This window comes from Aptenodytes patagonicus, chromosome 12 (assembly GCF_965638725.1).
Source record: "Aptenodytes patagonicus chromosome 12, bAptPat1.pri.cur, whole genome shotgun sequence".
In the NCBI taxonomy this organism is placed as follows: domain Eukaryota; kingdom Metazoa; phylum Chordata; class Aves; order Sphenisciformes; family Spheniscidae; genus Aptenodytes; species Aptenodytes patagonicus.
The window spans coordinates 19,766,265-19,786,904 of record NC_134960.1 but is presented as its reverse complement, the minus strand read 5'-3'; the positions used below and the strand labels follow the sequence as shown (position 1 = coordinate 19,786,904).

General features: G+C 37.5%; 1 protein-coding gene across 3 annotated transcripts in view; it reads right to left on the bottom strand.

Annotated features, from left to right (window-relative positions):
* Positions 1-20,640, bottom strand: part of RANBP17 (RAN binding protein 17) — a 168,007-nt gene that overhangs the window by 56,976 nt on the left and 90,391 nt on the right. For all 3 annotated transcript variants that reach the window (XM_076350195.1, XM_076350196.1, XM_076350197.1), the window contains 4 exons: positions 12,512-12,592; positions 7,141-7,204; positions 6,946-7,054; positions 1,703-1,806 (listed from right to left, as the gene is read on the bottom strand). In XM_076350195.1, the coding sequence (XP_076206310.1) occupies positions 1,703-1,806; positions 6,946-7,054; positions 7,141-7,204; positions 12,512-12,592 (358 nt within the window). The remainder of the gene's footprint in view (positions 1-1,702; positions 1,807-6,945; positions 7,055-7,140; positions 7,205-12,511; positions 12,593-20,640) is intronic.

Genomic DNA, 20,640 nt, shown 5'->3' with positions numbered 1-20,640 from the left:
CTTGTGGCAGCTGCATGCATTTTGAAGACACAGTTCTCAGGTTACTCACTTAATTCTGCCACTATCATTATGTTGCTATTGATCTCAGTAGCTCTTGTCTACACAGCATTACTCTAGATGAAGCTGAATCAGGCAGTTATCATGCATCAAACTTGCTCAAAAGCCTGGAGATTTCCCCTTAATTACTTGTGATTTTATTTGCAAATACCGTTAAAGTGTAATCAAGCAGTCACTTTCCAGGGTCGTTAAGAACTTGCTAGTTTAGGAATATATCACTGGCACTCCATTAAAATTTCTCTACTAAGATGGTTTCAAGCAAACCAGACAGGACAATGGCAAAATAATTTTAATAAACTGAATCCTCACATGAGATAAATAGTTTCCTACAGAAAGGGTAATGCTATCAAACGACCTCTTTGTTCTAATTTTTAGGATTTATAACTTGAAAATATAAGAGATGAATCCAAGATAGATGAACTGCGTCTATTTAATAAATGAAAAGTTATTAAAATCAAATACATAAAGGAGCAACAAATGAGGAAACTAGAATTAAGTAATTGTTGAAATAACCTTAAGTACTATTTTTAAAAAAAATACTAACTTAATTCAAGTGATTATTGAGAGCTGTGCATCTTCTGGTAATGTCAGAGATGCACTGCAGACAAACTACTTACTAAATATTTCTAGCATATTTGTTTATTTTCTTATGAAAGGAAGTGGATAAATACGATGATGCAGTATTGAAGTTTCCATCATATTTTAAAATAGCAAATTAAAAATTACTGTTAGGGTTTCTTCAGAATTACCCTTTGTAGCTGAAACGAGCACTCCAGTGTGTGTTGTTAACTATTTATGCAGTGACGGTAGAAGGGGATCTCTTTAATGCAATAGTGCTCTAATATATTATCATTCCTGATGATGCAGCTTGTATCTAGCAAGTCTTTTTCTTCCCTAAAATATACTGTTGTTTTGACACAAACAGCTTGCTACACTTACGGATTTTACTAATAAAACATAATGTTGTGTTAGATATTATGACTGTTGCCACAGCTGAACTGACTTGTCAAATCAATCCTAATATGGCTCCCACAGGCACATAAAAACCTTATTTAGCTATCAGTTATCCTAATCACTTTGTTCAGTTTAAGGGTGCAATACTTCAAGACCAGTTCCTATTTATACATATATGCCCAGCCATTTAATAAAGTCTTGATTTATATAATAAATTCTTGTTTGAAAAAATACTTTAAAGCAGCAATGTTTTATCAAGTGTGTTACAACATGTCTCCTCATACCCCCAAATAAATATGTTAATATACACAAACAGGATACTTGCATGGCAAAGGGGAATATTACATATGAAACAGATAAGCTACCACTGAAGACAAATTCGCCCCTTTGATGGGGATGAATGGGGATCAAATGGGGTCACTTGATCTGCAAAGCACTGAAAAATCCCAAGACCTTTATAAAACCTTTGTACAAAGTTTATTTAGGATAGTAATTTGTAGCCTTCGTATTTCTACTGTCTATATTTCTAATTATGTATATGTATTCAGGTATAAATATACATATAAGTATACAGGTATATACATGCCAAGAGAGACAGACAGAAGAGATGACAAGCTTGTTGCTAAATGCTTGCCCCACTATTAGTTTTTCCCATCAATAATTTCTTTCCCTATAATTGAAACAAACCTACCTTTGCTTCTTCTTGTTCAAAACTACTGTTGAATATCTGAGTCACACTTTCAAACGAAACTGTGAGGGGGAGCATGAAATTCTCAAACTCATCCTCGTCTTCACCTACAGGAAAAGAAACCAAAACAAAACAGCAAAAGCATCACATCATACTCACGCTGTTGTTTGGAAGGGTCAGCCTCTTAGGCCTTTATAGAAAAATCTCACTGACATCATGGGAACTTTCATATGACCTATGAAAAACCTGAGGTTTGGTGTATTTTTACTGAGCTATAAACAAGGAAGACAAATTGTTGATCGCAAACAACTTGTATCTGAGACTGGCATGTCTCTGCATTTCACATCTTTCTCTTTTTCATATTTCTGTTTTCTCTGTTAATCTGACAGCATTTGTTTAGTACCCTGGAAGAATATTCACACAAGAAAGTCAAGACTCAACAGTTAGAAAATGTTAAATTTAAAACTGCAACAATAAATTAGATCCTTTCACATGTGTACTTTGTAGTATGATGTTTAAATCACAACCTTTTATGATCGTATGCTGTTTTCTCTACCTCCTACCTATTTAGCATACAGAATGAAGCTGTCGTGGAAATAAATCTGGACTGTGTTGGGGTTATTAGTGTGACACCACTGCCTCATTTGTTTCAGAAGGTGTGAATTTAGAGTAAACGAAACAACATGTTGTGGGTAGGGAAAAAAAGAGATTGTCTTGGTTAGGCAGTTGAAAGAGAATGTGGAAGTCTGGATTGTTTTTGTTTTGTCATGACACTGAACAAGTAACTATAAACAACTTTTTAGAAATGGCAATTTGCATGAGGATTGGTACTCATGCTACTTATCTTTAGGCCCTTAAAGAGGGTAGCTTGCCTCTCACATGCAGATTCCCCTCGAGAGTAATTTACAGTAGGAATTTAATTTATATTCTTTAAAGAGTTCTTTGCTATAGGGCTTCTCGGTCTTCTCTCTTCATTGGCAAAGTCTGGCAAACTAAGTTGCAACTGAAGTTAGGAGGAGTCTTTTGTGTGTCAAATTGGTTGTGCAAAGTTAGTGTAAGCTTTACAGTTTAGTTTCTACACTTCATATACTCATCTCTAAAACGGGCCTAATTCCAGCCTCTTATCTCTAGGGACACTGTGAAGACCAAATCACTCACCCCAGTACAACAGTAAGAATGACAGAAAAGGCCAAGAAGAAAAAAGGACAGGAAGAAAAAATGGTCACAACAGAAAGCAAAGTATGGACTAACACATAAATCCAGATGACAACACAGGAAAAAAACCCAAAAATACTCAGTAGCTTCTCATTAAGCCAGGATGACACATCTTCTGAACTGAAAGAGGCAAATATCCTCCGAGAGAAATAATTGTGATCCTGCAATTAAAACTGCCTCATAACATTGTAAATATTTACAACAGAGAGGAGAGAAAAGGAAAGTTGCAGAGGCAGTCCCAATTACGGTATTTCCTCAGTTCTGAATACTTGGCTTTGTGACCTGAACTGCTTCCCTTTAGTACAGGGCTTTTGTGCCCAGTTTTCCAGATTTTTTTTTTAAAAGCAAAGGAAATACTTTCAATAACTTACTGCTACTGCACTGGTCAGTCACAGTTACGGCGCCTTCAAATGGCAATCTATGCTCAAGAACTCTCTTAAACTAGTGAAGTAACTGACCAAATCTGTGACTTGCATCCTGCACCTGCAGCAGAACTGAAGAGGGTGAGACGCTTTGTGCTAGATTTCAAAGCTACTGCTGGCGGCAATAGAATCTGGGGGACTTTGGGAAAATCCAATCCTGTCCATCTTTGCCTGTCTCCTCTGCTATCTTCTCTCTGCTCCTTTCAACCAGAGTCAGTCTTTTTATTTGTCATTTCTGGACCCTTGTGTCCTCTTCCGATTACTCACAGTAGCCCCAGACTATTCATCCAGCTTTTTGTGTCTATCTCCTTCCTTTGCCAACTCCAGCTCCTCAGGCAGTTCCAATACAGTATTAGTTTCTGTGTTCCCAACCTCTTAGCTCGACCAGCATCAGCTTCCTCTTACCCTCCTAGAAGCTAAACTATTTCTATATGCATTGCATATCTTGACGCTTTTCTCCTTTTAATTGCTTATCAGATTTTCCTCAGAGCAAAAAAATTAATAAAGACCAATCACTCAGAAAGACTCCCATGCTGGTATTGTCCCATGCCAGTGTACAGACCAAGAGAAGTCATTTGGATACCGCTCTATGCAGGATCAGGGCTCAGTTGCCACTTACAGAGTTCTCAGGAGAAACCTGAATTACCACAACATAGCAAAAGTAATACTCCCTCTCATCTGGAATGCTGCATATCATTAGAAGACAATCTCCATGAAGATACTATGTACACATCCAAATTCAAGACGAACCCTTCCTGAAGGTAGAATCTCAAGCATACTTTGTTAAAAAGTTGAGGAGACCAAAGAACTACCAGAATGTCCAATGTTGACTGGGACCAACACTTTAATGACAAACCGGCTAGTTCTGGAAATGGGGTAAGAGGAAATCTTATGTGCTATTTCTGTTTTAAATTTCAGTGTAGGCAGTCAAGAAAGAATATACCATTAGGATCCTACATAGTATTGCCCTATTAATCAAATAATTTGTAACTTTTAGAAAAGCAACACAAATTACTACCTGTACATTTCTTTTGCATTCCTGTACAAGCCACATTCACATCCCATGAACAGTACAATATTAATAAGGAAAGGAATAAACTATCCTAAACAAACCTACCATGGTAAATTGTTCATTTTCTATAATTCAAACTACACATACACACCCTTATTATGTCCTTTGAAAGAAAAGAGATGCCTCACTTGTAAGTTCTAGTAGATCTGTGTGTGACTTACAGCAATAGTGTTTTAAACCTGCTTCACTTGGAGAGGTTTGGCACTGAGCATGACTGCATATACCTGTAAGTACAGGACACTGACAAATCATGCTGAATAGCTCCTGAAGGTATTTTCTACAGCTTAGAACTACTCCTTTTGGTAGTGCAGAAGAAAAAGTGATTAAAAGTTATCAATCCTAATAAAACTTTTATTTAAATGTAACTTTTACTGGTGTTCTTGTATTAGTTTTGGTTACTATATACTTCACGCAAATATTCAGTTTACTTTAGAAAACTTGGGCTAAGAATCTTGGACAAAATGATGCAATTCTAAATGCCAAAAAAATTATTAAAAACACAACCTGGGGCACATAAGGAATTCAAAGTCTAATTATATTCATATGACATTAAAGTAATTCAACAGAAACCAAAGTACATTTTGAAGCAAATGCCAATTAATATATTACTGTTCTTTCCTACAATTAAATTTTGCCAGTCACTCCAAGAGTATTGTTTAAAATGTAAATATTCTGAATTTACTGTATTCAACTAATTTCCAAAAATATTTCTACATCAATTACCTAAAACAACCCCCACCAATAAAAATTCATCTTAATTTTGTTTCCACGTAAATTGTTTATCATTCATATAAAAGGATTTTATATAAAGCTCTTCATTTAATTCAGAAAAAAACTCAGAGAAGACAATTGGTACGATGCTTTTTTGTCTAAAAATGCCAGTTTACACAGTTTGAAAATACCTTTTGATTCACAAGGTGAGAATACTGCCATTTAATGCTTGCAGAAACACATAGAAAGGACAGTTTGTGTACACCTTACTTTCAAAATTTGGATCCTAAAACGGAACTTATACCTGTTTGTGTCTCTAGATGTGCTTTTCTATCAGTGCAAACCCAAACAAATTTATTCCAGCAGGAACACAAAGGACAATAGCTAAAGACTGATGTATGCTTTTTCCAGATATTCCTAATCATTTCAGATCTTGTAGAGCTGTTAATCCAGAGGAATCACAATGACCTCTGTCAGCTATGTAGCCAGCCGTTGTCATGTGCCTGCATTTTGTCTGACACATATTTACACAAGCTCTACTTTGAGATGTAATTTTTAACACCTGTGATCTTGTTTTTACCAAATCTCCCCCACCCACCCACCCCCCCCCGTAGGAAAAGTTACTGAAACTGCATGTGTAACCCATTTTGTATTAGAAAATGTACCTATTGCTTATGTTATACGACTCTGAGCCAGTACCGAAAGCAGTTTAACTGCAAGTAAATGCAGGTCCAGCTCACAGTTGCCATTCTTTAAGAAAAAGTTGATGAATATGGTTCGGTCTTGCCTCGAAGTTAACTGCTTTCAGCACTGTTCAGCAGTAGACAGTACAGGCACCCATTACCAACAAGGGGAGTAATGACTACTGTTGGCTTATGACTGACTGTGTCAATCTCTTTTGCACACGTTGCCTAGTTAAGTCCTTGTATGAGGGTTGGAAACGAGCACACAAAAGACTTGCCTTCTTATTTTTTGAATGCCCTCATCAGCGGCCCCCCTCGGAACACCTATAGGCATCCATTCTACCGAAAGCAGTCTGTAAGGCTGATCCTCAGCAGACATAAGCCCACAACTCTGAACAGGGCCTCTGATCAGAACAGAGGCAATTTGAGACGTGCTGCATTCTTCACCATCAGCTTCTTTAACATACGATTTGCTTCAGTGTTCATTTTGACAAGCCCAGCCTTCCCTGTTTCGACAATGGAGAGCTAATCACGCAGAGTTCTGCATTTTACTCCGGTGGCCAAGGGCAGTGCCTGGATTCAAAGTGACCAAGTTCTTTATCACATCTAGCTATTAAAGTGTGCACTGGGTTTTACACGTGTCTAACCTCCCTAATTTCTAAAGGACAACTCAAAAGGTAACCCCAAGTGCATGTTTAAGTATTTCTGGCTGAACTGCAGAACTCTTGTCAATGTTTTTATTAAAACTTGGACGGTCTTGTATATTGAGAACTTGCATGAAAGTGTGAAATAAAAACCTTCTACTAGAAGCTGGAAGGTTCTGGCATAATTGGTATGTCACCTGAAAACTCAAGAGTACTTACCCAAGCACTTAATGTTGTAAGTCCTCATACTTAATACAGAAAGTGCTTCTGTGCAAAAAATAACTCATTTTGCTTATTTCTCCAACAGAACCAACAAACAAATACAGTGTTATTGCTTAATGCCATAAATCTCAAAAGTTGATAGGCAGTGGTTTAAATACCAACTATAACAGATCTACTGTACAATTAAACTGCTGTTTAATTGGTTTAATAACCTTAAAAGTTCATAGTATTACACAAGACAGCAAGGTGTCTCAGGGACATGGGAGGAGGACCTTACCTAAATCTACCATGAGAAGACGAGTGAGAGCAGTGTAGAACACTGTCCGGCACCTAAGGTCACTGAGGCTGTTATTATCGCTGATGCCCAAGAAAGGGAAGTGCTTGCTCTGTTGAAACATAAGCGCATGAAAAGTTAAGTGTTCCACAAAATTTACCACACACGATGTTTTTCAATGTAGTAAGGAAAACTTACTGTGTGATTCTGAAGCATGAATTTCACAGCCTCTATTTTCACAAGCTTTTTCAGGAGACTGTAAGTAGCAGGTGTTAAGGAAAAATCAGCCTCGCAGCATTATGATTACATTATCAGGTTGTACAAACTTTCAGGAATATTTAGCGAGAAAAAAATCCTAACTGAAACAACAACAAATGTACGTTAAAAAAAATACCTGAACTTCATCTAGAAATATATGTCATGGAGACATTCTTTAGAACATTAAAGACCATAATCTATTATTAATTAAAGCAATTACTTTTCATGGCATATATTCTAGTCACAAAAGAGATGAATGAACTAAATGACTTTTATAATTAAACGGAGAGTTTCTGATAATAAATAGTGCTGTTTTTCCCCCAGACAGACCCTTGTTATCAGCATATAAAAAAAAAAAGTGGTTTTGCCACTGCCTGTGTTGAAGACGACTGGCACTTGGCAATGGGACTGGCAGCAGCCCTAAGCAGCTCTGAAGTAATGGCCTCAAAATCACAGAGGTGATCTTCCAGACCTGTCAAAAATCACATTTAATTTGTTCCAGTTACAACAGATAAAAATGCATCTCATACATACTGAGCTATGTTAAACACTTAACCAAAGTATTTTCAGATGTATAAGAACCGAATGGAAATTTCTTAAGAACATACAAAGTCTCAGAGCTGGAGCAAAGTCCATAACAAGGTGATACAGGTGGGAATTTTGGATGTATCTATGGATACTTCCACAGGAATCCCAGTTTCTTCAACTTTATGAAACAAAAAGCCAATCTAACTGACTACTGCTAAGCATGAACTGAAATCTCCCGCTCCACAAAGTGGCTGAATTCAAGCCAGTGACAGTCCAGATGGCAGGTAACTACAGTAGCCCAGCGTTGGCCCCAGCCACCACGCTCTGCTCTCAATGCAGGCCCCTCAGGAAGGTCTACTGGTCTGGTCTACACATTGCACTAGCAAAGCCCTGCGACTCCTGGGCTGAAGCTCCTGGCCCTGGTTGAGCAGGACAAGCTTGAGTCTGTTGCACCTGCTTGTATACAAAGGCTCCCAGGGAGATGCACACTAAATGACACAGAAACAACGTATTTCCTGGACTGCATATATTCCACAGATCACATATGCTAGCATGACTTACTAGGCAGTTACACCTGGTGAAATGTAGTATTTTTCTTAAGGTTTCTTTTCAAAAGCACAAGAAATCATATTAAATCAAAAGTTGAGCTTGCAAAAACTATGTTATAGAAGTCCTTAAAGTTCAGATGGTTAAGACTTGTTTCACAACTCGAATCCTTTCCTAGCTGTGTGAATTATGAACATCTTTAATAGCATGAGGACACACTAACTCCCTGTCTCAGATGATTCAAACATTTGGGGTTGGGCAAAGGAGATAATACTGCGTATTCCAGTGAAAGCCATGCTGACATCTTTGTGAGCTTTTGCACAGAGGTAACCGCTGCTGTGAGGGATGTTTGCAAACAAGGAGCGAGAGAATGGCCAAAGCAATGGCCTGGATTTTCTGACTTCTGCTTCTCCTTCATTTGACATAAAATTGCTGTATGACTCTCAGCAAGTCAGTTAAATGCCACTGTCTCAGTTCTGCATCTGTAAAATGGGGATATAAAAGGCTTTGTGATAGCCAAGTATAATAATACACTTTTTCAGGAATGCCACAGAAAAATTCAAAACCCAGAAACATTCATAAGCATTGAAGGCATCAAATGAATGAAGTGACTTACGGGCTTGTACTTTCTACAATGAACATTATAAAAACAGGACTCATTAGTTTACTGAACACTGTTGATCTCTGGCATTGATGAAGTTCTTTAAGAAATAATCAGTATGACTGCATAATTTACACTGTACAGTAGTGCCTACAGTCATGTACAAACACAGAAGATTTTACAAACAAATACCCATAACACTTATTGTTACTATTTTCTTTTTTTTTTTTTGTCTGAGTGCTTGCTTCACTCTGCCATTCCTGCACATAATTGACTGAAGAGTTTGATTACTTTTATGGGAATAAACAACTTCCCTTTTCATTTTAAATGGATTAAATTATTTTTAAACAGTTAAAAGTGTAAGAATAGGTTTTATAGCTGCTATTGGAAAATCTCCTAATCTAGTTTTAAGATGACGCTCCTTTGTCAGTTGATAACATTTGACACAGCATTACCTGGTTTTATATTGCAAAGCTACGTAGTTGGGTTTTTTTTGCCCCCCGCCCCCGTTACAAGGGAGAGCCTTTCATAACATTGTAAGGCTAACAAAGCTATTGATAAAGAATTTTTGAGAGACTATAAATATTTTACCCCAAGTTATTGTACAAAATAACAATGAAACTGTAGTTATTTTGCTACAAAAATATACAGTGGAAAAGTTAATTATTAGAAAGAACTAAACATGCATGAGGGAGCACTATGGCTTCAAAGACATAAAGGAATGACTAACATATTCCATTATGTAAATGAATTCAAAGATATTTCACAACTGATCAGCTAGGAGGGACATAATGATTTATAATTCAAATAACTGAGCTTTGAAATCAAATTGGGCTAATATATTTCGAAATATGCAAACCTGGAATAATTGTGAAAGTAATGTAAACCATGACACCAGCTCCAATCATTTGTTGCCTTTGTTGCTAATACTGTCTTATGTTTTTTCTTCTTTTTTTCCCTGTTACACAGTACAGTTGCTGCAATTACGGTTTGCTTTTAATTCTGGATTATCCTTCAGAAAAAGGCTATTATACACATAAAAAAAGAAAAATACCAATTTCTAAGACTGTGTAGAAGCTGACTGACGTACAAGCAAGTACTGAAATTAAATAAATTATTATTTTAACCTCTCAGGCTAGCCACAATTTAATCTATATCAAATACTGAAAATTGATCCACTGGATCCAGCATCTTAACAATACACTCTTTCAAAGCAATATATACTTAATGCCTTTTAAAAAAACCCTAATATAATGTGAAAAGGCCAAAGTTTGCAATGCCAGGAAGTAGTTATAAACTACTTCATATGTTTGAAATAAAAAGTACTTCAGTATTATTATTAAAAAAAACCCTATTGGTAGAGTTTTTTATAGGAAAAAAATACATATCTTTAAAAGCCAAAATGACCAGTGAAATTGGGTTGTACATCATTTTCTGGGAAAAAGGAAAAACAGCCTCGACAGGTGTAATTTATCATTTTTCTGATTTAATACCAAAGAAATATATTAAAATAATAAAAAGAATCCTGAAATCCTCAAAATTTGTAGTGATAAATAGCCCTCCCTGTCTTTATTGCATTATGCCTACTAACAGAAATATTGCATGGTGGATTTTGCCAGACAAGGACGATTATTTTCCAATAAAAAGTTGCATATTAAATTCCAGCACAAAAGTGGGTGTCTAATACTTTTGAAATCTTTTATGGTTTGCCAGGGAACACAATTTTAAACTTAACTAATACAACATCACGGTGAAGTGAACCAGCATCAAAGCCGTCTTTGTACAACCCCACCCATCTAAGCAGAAAAGCTACTGTTCTCAGAATTTTTGTTTGAAGTATTTCCATTGAAAAGTAATTGAATAAATTTTTGGTACTTATGTTTTTAGTTAATCTCTCTTTTTACTAGTCTTTAAAAATTTCACATTGATGTTTAAGATGTATCTTTATGAAGGCAGTGCTGCTTTACATCCTGATTATGCACAGGGGTCTGAAACTGCTCTTGCAACAGTTAGCAAGTTTCTGCAAAGAAAAAACCCCACAATTTCATCACACTTCTGCTCTTCAGGAGAACTTAGGTTATTAAATATCTACTTTTCCATCCTTTCTAGGTCCTGATATTATTAGATCTATTTCATGAGCAGAAACTCATTTATTGCAAATATAATTTGAGTAATTCGAAAACTAAAACTATCCAGACATTTCAGCCTTGGAAAAGTATTATTTGCACCAATAGTTTATACTGACCCTCATTTTTGAGAGCTACCATGTGAATACATGCCTTTGAAAGCCTCCAGAAGACAATATGAAATGCTAGATGCTTGTTGGCTTTAGCGGTAATATGAGGCTGATTATTTCAGCAAGTATACATACATACATAAACAAGCAAGCACTTTAAGTCAGGTGCACCATGTTAAATTTCTTGGTTATTTTGAAACCTACTGAAGCAATAAGTATATCGTATAAAAGTGGAGAGTGCTCATTAGTCTCGTCATAAATCTTATTAATGAAATAAATGTCTCCCCTTCTGTTTTTGTCAAATTCCTTAGTAATGTTTCACTTTCAAGTCCTTTCCAGTCCTATTTCTGTGATGCCATGAGAACATAAACACCTGCATATTTAAAATATCGAGTTAGCTGCCTAATGTATTTCAAGTAAACATATAGAAGTACACATTGTATGATTTTCATTAAACAAAATTCACTTATGGAATGTGGAAACCGACACTCATCTTTCAACCCAAGGAAATATATTAAAATTCTTCTTACACGATTAGAGTTCTATGGAGAAATAAAATTATGCCAATTGTCATAGTCCAGGTGCCTTCCCCTCTGCTTGTCTAACAATCTCCTCTAGAAAATTACTGAAAAGTTGTTTTTATTTTAAAATAGCGAAGGATTTCAATGTTGAATGTTTTCATGAGCTCTGGTGGTTGATTATCTGTCGTATGCCTTTAAAGACTGTGTCACATCAAAAACAGCTACTACTTTTTTTTAAACTCTTCCTGATCAATTGACTGCAAATTCAAAGAGCAGACATTCTTCTCCAACTTACGATAAGTAACTGAATATTAGAACAAGATACAATAGGTTTGCAACAGATAGCAAGTTAGCATCCATGATTTGGGTAAGAATTTCACAAAAATACTTGAACGCAGACAAAAATCCACATGTAAAGTCATGGCTCTTTTATCAGTAGTAATGATGACACTGACACAGTGAGGAACTTAGAATCAGGCAATGATAAAACATGAAGAGGCTTGTGTTTAAAAATCTAACTCATGCTTCATATCTTAGTTAACTCATCCTCAGAGTAGAACCAATCCTGTTCTCAACTGCTAGCAGAATCAATCCTGTTCTCAATATTGTTGAACTCATCAATGGTATTGACTTCAAGATTAGGAATGGGACAGATGACCATAAGCAACTAGTTGTATGATTTCTCTTTTGTTGATAAGAAGTAGGTGGAAATGAGCGCACCTTTTAAAAACTATACATAGAAAAAGATAAACCAAGATGAATAAATATTAATACCCTTATTGGTTTAAAAATGTGGCATACTAAACAACAAAAGTCTCATTAATTTTTACCTAATTATTTTCAAATAATATGTTATGGCATATACAGTAAAAAGGATATCCAACAGAAAGGTCATTTAGAAACTGAAGAGTTCTTGAAATCACGGGCTCACATCTTCCCCGGTATTTAAGATTTGTAACACTAGAATAAACAAAACAAAACAAGAGGGTGAGATTTTATAACACATTTTCCTCTTTTTGAGAAGTGCAGTACAAAAGCTCAGAGTAGTAGTGCATTATACTACGAACATCTTTCTGTGATACGTCTTAGGATTTTCCATTTATGAGACAGAAAATGCTATAAGAACATGCCATGTCTTTTTCTTGAACAAGGGATTCAAACATTTTTGTAATATTGTAACAAATACATTCATTTTAAAAAAATCCATCATCTGTCATAATGAAATAAATTATTTGAAGCTCACCCCTACTTATATCTATCTTACTCACTTTTCAACACAATATCTGGCCACTTAACTTCTGTAGTATTTATCTGCCCAATTCTTCACAAGATAAAAACAAATCGCTATAAATTCTCTATGAAAATTTCCATAGGAGAAATGGGGCACAGAAAAACTAAGGGCCAATTCACAGAGCTACCAATATACCCAACTCCCACTGAAACTCTACCTTGCAGTTCTTATACTAATCCCTATTTTTCCTCTTCCCTACGCCAAACACTTAACTAAAGTCAAGATACATAGGGGATACTGCATTTCCCTAATTGCAACCCCTCTCAGACATAGGCATTTAGGAAGCATACTCTGATTAATGAACCAATGCATAAATTATGATATAGGATAACACTAAACCTATTATCAGTCCTTGGGGAACACCACATAAAACAATTTACCATTTTTGACAGCAAACTCTTATAGTTAGCCTTTCAGTGAAATCATGCAGCTAACACCAGGCGATGATGACTTGCTCTACTACCTTCCAATAGGATAAGCAAGAGTCATGGAGCACAGAGCCAGGACCCTCTACAGCTTCTGTACTGTGTGCAGGTCAGTGCAAAGACCCCTAAGTGACTTGGGATGGAATCTGTTGTGTTCACCTACTAGATTTATTAGGAGGTGAAGAGGTGGCATTAACCTTCAGGTGAAAGGGCTAAATTGAAGCCAGTAAAGTGGAGGAACATAATTTTTTTCAAACGAGGAGTGGTTACAACAATAAGTTAAGAGTCACTGATCTTGTAGTCTGTTATTTCCTAGCTTTCTTATGGGAATGTCACGTAGGCCAGTGTCAACAATCTCACTGAAGTCCGAAAGTCTGATACTTACTGTTTCTGTTATAAACTCCAGCCAGTGAGTCCAAGAAGAAGTTACTCCCCCCTCCTCCAAGTAGCCCAAATGCAATCACTTAATTATACACTGACTACTAGTAACTCTTTCTAGTACTCCTTTGAGAATCCAAGTTGGGCTGATCAGCCTATAACAAGTTGCTTCCTCTTAGTTCCCTTTTTTGAAGGCAAGTACTGTGTGCCCTACTCTTCGGGGACATCCACCATCACCCTCAATTGCTCAAAAACCCAAAAGAAAGTCGAATGCCCCCTTCCTCCAGACAGGGAGATAATGCTGCATGAAAGATTCACAGCGGAGTTTCTGGTATTGGATTCATCTGGAGAAATAAAAACAGGCAATCACAGCCTTTTGAAACATAGCCCATTCAAATAAAAAGGCAGCACGCTTTCTTGGCTCAGAAGCCCTGCACCTACTCCTGATCGTGGTATCAAATTCCTAGGGTGTATCTCAAACTGCCAGGTGATCAAGAACAAGTAATTTCAGATTTGTATGCCTCAGTTTCCTTGTCTGTAGAATATGCATAAAGATTCTGACTTTAAGCTGCCAGATCTATTGATGAAAGACTACGACGTAAGAGGTATAATCAGTACCAGCTATTTATACCGTGAGGCAATAGGATTTCAATTTTGGGAATATAGAATTTGAAGAAGAGAAGTTAAATGCCTTAAAATCAGCACTGATTATTGCTTTTACATATTCACAGGCTAAGGAATGTACTACACCACATAAACTAAATCTTTTACAGGAAGTTATAAACTCAAGAATGCAGTTTAAAGCATCTAACTGTTTAGTATTATTTGCTCAGGAAAAGGCAAATAACAATGCAATTACCAAAGCAGTATTCCTCAATTTAGATTTACAAACAAACATTGATTTACTTTATAAAAACTCTATGAAGAGCTACAGAGGTTCAGATTGCCTTAAAGAAATAGCCCATTCTAGCAAGTCCATAATTCACAGTTTATCCCCACTATGGGGAGTTCTGGAGATGTTTATAGTTGCACTAAATCCTTAACAAGTATATACCATACAAAGCAATAAAAATGAATTTGGACTATCCAGATTTGACATCAATATCAAAATCATAAAAAGGCTATTTTGCAAAAGAGCAAAATCTTTGTCCTTCAGTAGCCAGATGTAAGACATTTAAAGAAAACCAAGAAGTCACAGTGACAGCTTGAAGAGAAAATTAAAACTGTATAAGGAAGGCTCTTCATCCAGCGTTCAGGGTACTTTTGTATACATCTATTCTTTGAGTTCATGGTTGTATTTGGATGCTGAAAGATGGAGTAATAATATAAAAGCTAGAAAGTACTCGTGAGTGAACAGAGGCTGAAAAATTTCAATTATAGTTGCAGCAATTCCCATTTCTGTTTCTGCCTTATCAATATCAGGCAAGATGAAAGACACATGAAACGTAGTATTTTAAGAAACATCTACAAAACATTGTAAGTATCTGAGAAAATTTGTAAAGATCTAGAGAGGAATCTCATAATATAAAAAGCAGTTTTCCACTATGTAAGGAACAGAAGCTGAGGAATGAAAGAGGAGAAAAATTTACAGCTCTCAGAGAAATCACGGCAAGACAGCACTTAAATCCAAGTGCTGGTGTCCTTGCTGCTTTCTCTCTCAAGTGGCTTATTGATTTAAAATATGAACTAAATGAAACAGAGTCAAAGGAACCAATCAAAGTTTCAGATGAGTCACAGAAAATAAGAGCTTCATCAAAAGCTACGCCAATGCCAAATTCACCAAAACATCTATGGTAGATGAGCACTGAACACATTTTAAAGACAAGTACCAAAAAATGGAAATAAAAAACGGTAGAGTATTTCCAGTTTTGGTAACAATACTATTATCAAAATACTGAACTACACACACACACAAAACCAAGAGAGCAACAGTAACACTGATCCATGCTGAAAAGCTATGAGAATTCAAAAAATTTAAATGAAACAGCATTAAGAATCCAGTACACTTTCAAATATTTGCTTTTAGTTTGCCTTTAGTAAGAAGACAAGAATAATACCTTAGCTTCTAAAAGCTGCACCAAAGAAGCTTCCCAACTTTCCATCCTCCGAACCCTCCAGCTTGCTATGAGACTTTGTCACCACAACTGCTTACTAATGCAGTTCCATCAGCACACCAAACATCTCTTCCCTTAATACAGTGAGACTTAAAAGTATTCTTTTCAGAGGCTTTGTATTTTTAACCTAAAATCTAGAAGGGGAAGGTAAATAATGACTGTATACGCCGATTTCCAATTCTCTGGGAAAAGGGTTACCATATCATCCACAGAAGAATCAAAATCTTTGCATGTATCAAGTCATTATGATATTTGGGCAGGGAAAGAATTAAGGCAAGGATAGCCTCTTCCAGGCTCTTAAATCCATTTCATGACTTTTTTTTTTTCCCCAAAAAAACCATTCTACTGTCCTTAATTTCCTGTCCTCAGGTTAAGATTTGGAGAAGGACCTTTTCAGACACATGGACTGTATCACTGCTCTTAAAAGTTGCGTCTGGTGCACAGCAAAGGACAACCCTTCATACAAGATGTAGCAGTTCTTATGGCAGTAGCGGATGGGAGATGATACTGCTGGAGCATAGGGGTGGAATGCCCAGCTTACAAGAGAGCTGGAAAACATGTGGTGCAATTTAAAACCAAAAATATTAGAGGAGACAGAATCAGGGATGCAAGGTAGAAAAGCAAAAGCAAAGCGTAGTCAGCACAGAAAAGGGAGTGCTGAAGTGTGAGTATATACTGTACAAAGAGAGAAAATCCATTTGGTCACATGGATGGTGGGTACCTTCTCCATTTACCATTGCATGCCAAGGTGCTCAAATATTGCTTACAGGCCATTTGTAAGTGCCCAAAGAATTCATCCATCCTCTTTCCAGGAGGCCTTGAACCCCTTCTCTGAAATGTAACGGGCAGGTATGTTATCACAGTAAAGCTGAGGAATCCCAGGAATGCTATACTACCTGCACACACATAGGTTACTGTACCTCACATGCACAGGAGATTTGGTAATATGACAAAGAAGCAGTTGCAAAAGGTAAGTAGCTACCAGCCAGAAGAGATGACAACTGCTGCAAATCAGCAAGTTTGGGTACCATGTAAATTTAGGAATAGTCTTGGTCTGAAGTTAAGGATATTACAAATATACTTCCATTATAAAAAATCATAAAGGTAAAAAAAACCCCCATACATTTTAAACAAAACTTTCAAAGTTGCTTAAGGTGTCTGCTATCCAATTTCCATTAAAGTGCAAGAAAAACAGGCATGCAAATCCTCTAAAAAGACTTTGAAAATCTCTTCCTTATATGGTACTTAAGTTTCAGTAATAACGAAGATAGCAATTTGTTGGCAAGAAAGCGCTGTACAGTCATGTTTTAATTATTTCTTGTAGATTATCATCATTTACAATGAAAGCTCTCTATGGCTCAATGACAGTGATTGGATATGTACTTTTCATTAGAGCTGGACAAAGGTGAATAGTTACAAAAATGCACATTCTGTCGTGAACAAAAGTGCCAAGTTTTAGTTTGCTATGATTCATGGAGTCATACCAGTATGAGTGTTCAGAAAAATATTCAGAGATCCAGACTTTTTATACTTATGTATTACTTAAACATTGTCACATGGAAAATCTCTCCATTTATATGTATGTGTATGTGCATCCACCATAGTGAAAATCATTACAGCAGAAAAAAAAAAAAAGGCAAAAAACATCCAACAGCAATGTTTGGATATGCATCTTTCATTCATGTTTCAGCTATTTTATCATGACCAAAAATACTACATATTTGGACAAATATTTTATAAATCTACCTCATGATAAATTACTTCTGCATGAATTTGATAATAATTGAAAGGAACCAGAAAAGGCTCACAAAGAATAAGTGAAGAAAAGAAAAGGTGTTTGCAGCAAAAATAAATACAAGACACTTTTGGCCAAATGCCCAGGACAGGCTCAAGGAGCAGATGGAACTAGAACTACTCCAGTCTAAATACTTCCTTGCCTCTTACCTATACAGGGAAGGATCAGGGCAGGTAGGTAGCTACTGCTCAAAGGGATGACCAGTGGAAGGAGAGGACTACTATTGGTTTTGGGTACAGTGCCTCATTCCTTGCCTTAAGAGTCCTGGCCTTGATCCACTTTCCAGTAGGCCAAGAGGCATAAGAACATGTGACAGGGCTATTTTGGGAGGCAGTAGGAGCAACAAGGATAGAGAATTCCATACAGACGGAGGAATAGCCTGTGTCTTTGACAAACAGTACCTCAGGGCAACAGGCTAAGAAGAAGAAGGAAGTCTAAGGAGACAGCCTGGACCTTAAGTCATAGTCCTTCTCTAGAATCCTGTTATCCACTGCAACCCTAGTAGCTCCTTCAAAATCCCATTGCTCCTTCTTGCCTGTCTTCACACTCTCATAACTCCTCCCAGCTTATCCCTCCTTGAACCTACTCTACTGTTGCTACAATGCTGAACACAGCTGAGAAGACTTAAGATGCCGTGCATATTAGAAAAATTTCATTTGAGATTAGGTATTTTTTCAGTTGGCCTTTCCCCTTTCACACATACACCCTATAAGGTGATGGTCAAAGCAAGCAAAGACAGTGCATGCTAAAAGAACTATCCTATAAAATTTCTGGTAAGATTGTGATGAAAATACAGCCATTAATGGATATTCTGACTACGTAAAACTCCATCCCTTCAGAAATGGTTTAACAGGAATTCCGTAAAAGGCACATTCATTAACTTCCAATGAAAAGGTGATAAAAGGTCTAGGACCTGATGTGACAGTAGTACTTCAAACTACAGTCAGAAGGTCTAAAGGACACCTATTACATTGACAAATCTCAAAATATTTCTGTACTTTGAAGAATATCTATTTCATACAGCCTTTAATCCATAAACTGAACAGTGGCTACTGCAGCTACTAGTAGCTATGACATACGTATTTCAAATTGTTTTCTGTTAATGAAAGAACTCACTGAGTTTGATCACCAATCCTTCACTGCAAAGCTGCTACTAATGAATTCAAAAGAACAGATTAAAGCTACATACACAAAAGTGAACTACTGAAAACAGAGAGATCGGGAAAAAAACAGCTCAATACAAAATGTGTTCAAAATCTCAAGAAATCAAAGAAAAACACCATTTATCCATCTAAACATTACTGAGCTCAGATCGGACTTCAGGAAACTACAAACTCCATGTGTCAACCAGTAAGTTATCACAAAAAGAGGTTAAGTCTCTAACAGCGGAACAAAAAAGAAAAATTAGTATGTCCTGGTAGACTACAACTTGTTTGACTACCATAAATTCAATTGCTATGTTTACTTTTCACACCAAGTATAAAATGCTTCCTGCATGCATCCTTCATTGGATTCTTTAATGGCAAAGTGGAAGGAAAAAACCTGACATTGTCTTTGGATCATCCCACAGCGCTAATGGCAGATTACAATAAGGTACTTCCTCCAACACTTTCTGATTTGAAAGACTGGTTGCCATTAGCCAGGCAACAACATTCTTTCAAGCATAACTCCTCTATTTCACATAATGCTCAGCATTAACAAAACAAACTATACAGTCTCAAACACTGTTGTACAGTTACTATATGAGAATACCACCGCTTTAACAAGAATTCAAATTCTTTAACAAGAATTCTTTAACAAGAATAATTCTTTAAGAAGAATTATTCGATTGTATAGAGCTCAACGACTGTGATGATGATACGGTTGAGTGTTTATGGCTAAGGATGAGGGGGAAGGCCAACGAGGCAGATATCCTGCTGGGAGTCTGTTATAGACCTCCCAACCAGGATGAGGGGGCAGATGAAGCGTTCTACAAGCGGCTGGCAGAAGTCTCTCAATCGCTAGGCCTTGTTCTCGTGGGGGACTTCAACTTCCCGGATGTCTGCTGGAAATACAACACGGCAGAGAGGAAGCAGTCTAGGAGGTTCCTGGAGTGTGTGGAAGACCACTTCCTGACACAGCTGGTAAGTGAGCCTACCAGGGGAGGTGCCTCGCTCGACCTGCTGTTTACAAACAGAGAAGGACTGGTGGGAGATGTGGTGGTCGGAGGCCGTCTTGGGCTTAGCGACCATGAAATGGTAGAATTCTCCATTCTTGGTGAAGTAAGGAGAGGGACCAGCAAAACCGCAACCATGGACTTCCGGAGGGCGGACTTTGGCCTGTTCAGGACGCTGGTGGAGAGAGTCCCATGGGAGACGGTCCTGAAGGGCAAAGGGGTCCAGGAAGGCTGGATGATCTTCAAGAAGGAAGTCTTAAAGGCGCAGGAGCAGGCTGTCCCTGTACACCATAAGAATAACGGGCGGGGAAGACGACCAGCCTGGCTGAACGGGGAGCTCTTGCTGGGACTCAGGAAAAAAAGGAGAGTTTACCGCTTGTGGAAGAAGGGGCAGGCGACTCAAGAAGAGTACAGGGATCTCATTAGGTCGTGCAGAGAGGAAATGAGAAAGGCAAAAGCCCGGCTAGAACGCAATCTGGCCGCTGTCGTTAGAGACAACAAAAAATGTTTCTACAAATATATTAATGACAAGAAGAGAGCCAAGGAGAATCTCCATCCCTTATTGGATGCGGGGGGGGAACATTGTCACCGAGGATGAGGAAAAGGCTGAGGTACTCAATGCCTTCTTTGCCTCAGTCTTTAACAGGCAGACCAGTTATCCTCAGGGTACTCGGCCCCCCGAGCTGGAAGACAGGGACGGTGAGCAGGATGAACCCCCCCCATAATCCAAGAGGAAGCAGTCAACGACCTGCTACGCCACCTGGATGCTCACAAGTCTATGGGGCTGGATGGGATCCACCCAAGGGTGCTGAGAGAGCTGGCGGAGGAGCTCGCCAAGCTGCTCTCCATC